The 4,331-nt window shown below is 33.5% G+C and overlaps 1 protein-coding gene across 2 annotated transcripts in view; it reads right to left on the reverse strand.

Annotated features, from left to right (window-relative positions):
- Positions 1-6: 6 nt before the first annotated feature.
- Positions 7-4,331, reverse strand: part of LOC106878079 (5-hydroxytryptamine receptor 2C) — a 508,970-nt gene continuing 504,645 nt past the window's right edge. For both annotated transcript variants that reach the window (XM_052970801.1, XM_052970800.1), the window contains one exon: positions 7-1,935. In XM_052970801.1, coding sequence (XP_052826761.1) covers positions 803-1,935 — 1,133 coding nt within the window. In that variant the 3' untranslated portion in view covers positions 7-802. The remainder of the gene's footprint in view (positions 1,936-4,331) is intronic.

Here is a 4,331-nt window from a genome sequence, read left to right on the forward strand (position 1 = left end):
ATATATATATATATATATATATATATATATATATATATATACAACTATACATTTTTGAATGTATATTTAGAGCGTTTTTCTCCTACGTAATTTGAATGTTATCTGGGGGGCCGTATTGCCCTTCCAATTGGAGCGCGACTTTTATTGTAGTCTTGACATGGTAAACTAACAATGCTACCACGCAATGATTCGCACATAAGTGCGTATAATGATGTCTTCTTTACAATTGTCTTTGTTTGTATGTAAATACGCTTGTTTGCATGTAAATACGTGCGAATAATAGTTCATATCTTTACATGTGTGCAGCTTTTTCGGTATACAGATGTATTTATATTTGTATAAATTTATTTATATATGTACGTTTTGATCGTTCTTTTCGATAATTTGGATTCTTGTATCATAATTGTTAACTAATATATCGCCTGCATTTATTTCATATCAACAATATTAGGCCGTATATGTACATTGTTTAAAACTTATAGACAATATTTATTGGTAATTTGACGTGGTTTCATAAGTTACGTGTGATCAATGGAAAATGGGATCATGCTCATTCGAAATTCAACTTTCAAAAGTGGAGTTAAATCAATCGACTTGTGAGACCTGCATGAATCTAAATAGATAATTTTATCAAATGAGTGTTTTTGGAAGATTTTAATTTGATTTTCAAAGTATATTTAACAGTTTTCAATCCCCTCCTGTTTTCTCGCCGTATCATTGTTTATTTCTTTAAATTTTACATTTCGGCTTTAAGATTCCATGAGGATTTCGGTGAGAGATATTGTTCCTTTAAAATTTATTGTCAGCAGAGTGATTCGTGATTTCTCTCTGATGAACTAAACCCATGGTAGTATGTACTTGACTCAATACCTTTAAGACTCTGTGTGCGATTCAATCGTCCAAACGAACTGTAATCACAAACCATGAGTTTGATAAATGTTGCTTTAAAAGTTCTATTGAAAATAGTATATATGATTGGATTCAGAGTACTGGATATATAACCTAACCATACAAAAGCCACAAAAAGGAACTGGTCTACGTGGCACCATTTACAAAGTACAGTCATAACATTAGTGGTGAAAAAAGGAGCCCAGCTAACAACAAAAATGGTGAACACAACAGCTAACACTTTAGTAGCCTTCCGTTCTGTTTGTACAGCATTCTCTTTCGAGAGGTCTTTTCTTAATAACATCCTGTTTGCAGCTTTAGAGGTTATGTTATGTTTTGCAATTAGATAGCGGAATTTTGAAGGTCTTGGACTCGCTGGAGAGGAATTAGCACTAAAGCCACTTGTATCTCCCTGATTTTGTACTTCTGATGGTCCTTTGTCTACTTTAGGCGCAGCTGTACTCACATTTTTAGCTAGAAGCTTGCGGTTTTCGTTGCTATCCATTGCCCACTTTCTTGTAGAAGGCACCGTTTTGGTCGTGTTACTCGTTGTATTGGATTTGGGCGTTTGGAAACGTTTATCTACAATTGGATTTCTATTTAGTCGCCTGCTTCCTTGAACTCTTCTAATCATAGGGCAGCCTTCATCTTTTTTCTGACTGCACAACCGTGCCTGTTCATTTAGTAACTGCATCGTCAGTACATTGGTTACAACCATAATGACAAGCGGAATAAAGAATGCTATGATAGAACCGTATATTATAAAATAGTCATTGTTAACTAGACATCGTCTTTCTATAATTAAATTATGTTCATCTACAATGCCGAGTACTGTAATTGGACTGCTCACAACTAACGACAGTGACCATACGATCAGTAGCTTTACCGCTACAGTACCCTTTGATTTGTTTCTCGTCTTCAGTGGGTAACGTATTCCAATATATCGATCAACTGATATCGTACAAAGATGCATAATTGATGCCGTACACATCATCACGTCAGAAGTCACGTAAAAATTGCACAATCCTAAACTGAGACTCCAGTACCCTGAAAAAAAGAAAAAGAACAAAATTAATCGATGCAGAGCGTGTGGTGGATATATATATATATATATATATATATATATATATATATATATATATATATATTAATCAGTGGTCTAGCGTATAAAAATTTAGCCCAAAGACTAATGAATTACTCATAAGATACAGTGTATATTTACACACATAAGAGGAATCCACTCAATGAGATTCCTTACGATAGAAAGAACAGCTAGGTTAAGGTGTACCTGTTGCAGAAGACATCACCTAGCAAATTATCTTATTTTCTAAACTAGAGTCAGAAACCAATTGGTCCAGGAAAATAGATGGTAAAAGTTTGTATTTTTTCATCTTGTTCCTTTCAGAATTTTATCCATAATTTTGTGATTATAGAACCTAGCTGTTCTTTCTAGCGTAAGGAATCCCATTGAGTGAATTTCTCTTATGTGTTTAAACATGCACTGTATCATATCTATATATATATGAAAACATTACACAAAATAAGAATATAAAGTGATTCATAAATGCCAATATACTTTAAAAAACAAGAATTTTGAATGTGTAGGGAAACCATTCATTAGGACAAAATTATAAGTTTGAAAATAAATTCCTCCAGGTTTTTTCATATGTTGCACATGTCGTTAGATAATCATATTTAATGCTCTTATTGCTCTGACTCAGTCATATGTCATAAAAACTGTTAAAACATACCGTTAACACAACGAAGGATGAGTTATGGTTTATAATTTAATATAAATTATTACGTGACTCACCCCCAACTAATCAGAAATATTATTCCTCAAATTCCACAGTGTATAATACTGTATTCTGTTTTTGTTTTAAATATTTTCCAGAATATTGAGCAGTAAAATTAGAATATACACGTAAGTATCGTATTCGAATGACTAATTATATAGTTTGTTCCGATGTCAACACCAGATTTCTATACATACTCAGATATCACAATAAGCTTAACATCCCGAAATTAAAATAGATCTTAGTCCACTTCGTGTATTATCAAATATATTTGGATTAACACCGACCACATTTATTTTTATAAATGCTGTTATACACTCCCCAGCAGATTTTTGTGTGGCCATGTAGCTTTGTGGACTAAAAGCACAGGTTTATGAATGCATGTATGTATGTATGTATGTATGCATATATACATATTACCTTGCTATATGAAACCGATGTTTCAAGATATTGGTTTTGTGTCAAGTTAATATCTACCCTTTTGTCTTCCGCTCTCTCTCTCTCTCTCTCTCTCTCTCTCTCTCTCTATCTCTCTCTCTCTCTCTCTCTCTCTCTCTCTCTCTCTCTCTCTCTCTCTCTCTTTCTGTCTCTGTCTCTGACTGATAAAGTGCAACAAACGAGTGAGTACTCCATTGAAATCTATGACCAAAGACGCCATTGTTCCAAAGTTGCAATATATAAGACTAATAATTCATGAATAAATATCCAACAGAATATGAAGACCATATACAAGTCATCGTGGTCAGCAACATCAAACGAACATTGTTCTGTTTATCAAATTAATCGAGTCTGCTTGAGTGTAGGGATATTGATTTGTGCATATTACAGAAAACTTCGACTAGAAACTGTTTTCCTGTTCATACCTCACAAACACACGCGCGCGCGCGCTCATATATCATTCTTTCATAATTTGGCAGTATGCCAACAATTTTAGGGAAATGGGTCAGTCGATTACATCAACACTAGTGCTCAATTGATATTTATGCTATCGAACAGAAGGGATGAAAAAGTGTCTCATCTTCGGCATAATTTCAACTCAGAACCTGAAGAGTCAGAATGAATGCTGCTTGACATTTCATCCGAAGAATCAACAATCTTGCTCGCTTAATAGTGATGATGATGATCATGATATAATAATAATAATAATAATAATAATAATAATAATAATAATAATAATAATAATAGTAATAATAATATGAAAAGAAACATAACAAGTAACTGTAGAATTTGTGAAGATGGCCAAGAAACAATAAATCATATTATCTATGGCTGCCCAGTCCTGGCTAAGAAGGAATATATTCACAGACACGACAGAACCGGGACCTATATACACTGGAAGCTATGACAACACTATGGAATAACAACAGAAAAAAGATGGTATAAACACACGCCAGAAAAGGTCACAGAAAACTAGAAAGCAACCATACTCTGGGATATGCCAATACACACAGATAGAAACATTAAGGCAAATAGACCAGATATAGTTGTCAAAGATCATGAAGAAAAAAAATGCTTTCTAATTGATGTATCAATACCAGCAGATGACAACGTCTCTCTAAAAGAAATGGAAAAACTTTCAAAATGCAAAGACCTGGAAATAGAGGTAACTCGAATGTGGAATCTAAAACCAGAAACAATTCCTATTAT

The sequence above is a fragment of the Octopus bimaculoides genome, chromosome 9 (assembly GCF_001194135.2).
Source record: "Octopus bimaculoides isolate UCB-OBI-ISO-001 chromosome 9, ASM119413v2, whole genome shotgun sequence".
Classification (NCBI taxonomy): Eukaryota; Metazoa; Mollusca; class Cephalopoda; order Octopoda; family Octopodidae; genus Octopus; species Octopus bimaculoides.